Genomic DNA, 1881 nt, shown 5'->3' on the forward strand with positions numbered 1-1881 from the left:
GTAAGGCGATGCTCTTCGGCCCGCGTCCTGCTGTTTCTAAAACGAGGAGCCGGTGTTTTGCATCCTAAACTAAGAGCAGAGGGAGAGTCGAGGCCCTGCACCTCCATGCTACCTGATCCAGACGAGGCCTCCTCCCTCCTTGCTCCTTCTGAGTGAACCGGGCCCTTGTTTTTTCTGTTTCTTGACGTTCTAAGGATTTGCCTAAACCTGTTTCATGCATGTCCACTGGAGGCAGGTTTGACTTTGATGACGGGGGGTCGTACTGCGGGGGGTGGGAGCAGGGTAAGGCCCATGGCCGAGGGGTCTGCACGGGGCCCCAGGGTCAGGGCGAGTACGCCGGCGCCTGGAGCCACGGCTTCGAGGTCCTGGGCGTGTACACGTGGCCCAGCGGGAACAGCTACCAGGGCACCTGGGCGCAGGGAAAGCGGCATGGCATCGGCGTGGAGAGCAAGGGCCGCTGGGAGTACAGAGGGGAGTGGACGCAGGGGTTCAAAGGTCGCTACGGGCAGCTGGAGAGCACGGCCAGCGGGGCTCGGTACGAGGGGACGTGGAGCAACGGGCTGCAGGATGGATATGGCACTGAAACCTACTCTGACGGAGGTAAGGATGCTGAAGAGACTGTGCTTTACTTTACTCCCCCTGAGCCTTCTGTTTTCAGACCAAGCACCAGTTTAGCGATCAGATCGGTCCGCTTTGACTCGTCTAAATAAAACGTCTCTGCTTGTCCCACAAACTGATTTTCAGGCTGCAAGTGGAGCAACTTGCTTACTTTAACTGCTGCTGAAACCCACTGTTACACATCTCCAATGCAGGCTACATAAATAACATGTAGGTCACATCCACATGCACAGATAGATTACTGAAGAGGCCTGCCGGGCACAGCACCAGGGGCCCAGGGGGTCAGGAGGCCATATTTTGTATAGTGTGCAATAAAATATTCATGTAATATGCGTGGAGAGGAGAACCAGCATGCAGGAAGCATTAGACAGGAAACTTCTTATCATCTTCGACAGAAACTAAACACAGTTGAGCTGCAGTTTCTCAATCAACAGCAGCATCTGTGAGTTCAGCTTCATCTCCAAGATGTTACAGGAAGAAACAAAAAATAGCTTCTGACAGCCGGGAAATGACTACACAGAGACAAACACACGTGAAAAGACACAAATTCAAGAGACAAAGAGACAAAACATAATTGCATATGGCCCCAAATTAAAAACAAAGTGATGCAAAAGAAGTACAGACGCAAAATGACTGAAAAGTCACACAAAATGACTACAAAAACAACTACAAAAAGGGAAACGACCGCGAACTAAAACAAATTGTCTCAAAAGGTAAACAAAAGAACAGCAATGAGATACAAAAAGACAGTGGCTTCAAAGTAAAACAACCACAAAGTGACACAAAACACCCAAAGACACAAGAAAATAAAAAAGGAAAGACAGCTGAAAACTAAGAAGCACAAAAATGTTTTTAAAAAAAAAGAAAAGAAAAAAAGAAGTCAAACAACCACAAAGAAACACAAACCAATGGAAAAGGGTACAAAAAATATATAGGCAAGTAGACAAAAATGACTGCAACGACAAAATGTAGTAAAATGACCACAAAGAGACACGAAACAACTACAACGCAAAACAAACGCAAAGAAAAACAAAATGATTACAAAGAGACATAAAATTACCAAAAAGAAATATGGATGACTCTAAAGACACACTAAAAGGTGAAAAACTACAGTGAATCAACTGCAAAGACACAAAACGACCACAGAAAACCCACAAATTGAACCACAAAGAGAGACATTGACAAAAGACACAAAAAATCAAGAGAAAAAGAGACAAAAACGACTACAAAGAGATGCCAAACAACCACAGAAACAAGTCAAAC

At 45.8% G+C, this 1881-nt stretch overlaps 1 protein-coding gene across 1 annotated transcript; it reads left to right on the top strand.

Annotated features, from left to right (window-relative positions):
* Nucleotides 1–218: 218 nt before the first annotated feature.
* LOC103360917 (junctophilin-3-like) lies at nt 219–600 on the top strand (the record flags this gene model as incomplete). Its single annotated transcript, XM_008286852.1, has 1 exon — nt 219–600. A coding segment is annotated over exon 1 (382 nt), but the record flags the coding sequence as incomplete, so codon positions are not given.
* Between the last annotated feature and the right edge of the window lie 1281 nt (nt 601–1881).

This window comes from Stegastes partitus, unplaced genomic scaffold (genome assembly GCF_000690725.1).
Source record: "Stegastes partitus isolate 25-593 unplaced genomic scaffold, Stegastes_partitus-1.0.2 Scaffold473, whole genome shotgun sequence".
Lineage (NCBI taxonomy): Eukaryota > Metazoa > Chordata > Actinopteri > Pomacentridae > Stegastes > Stegastes partitus.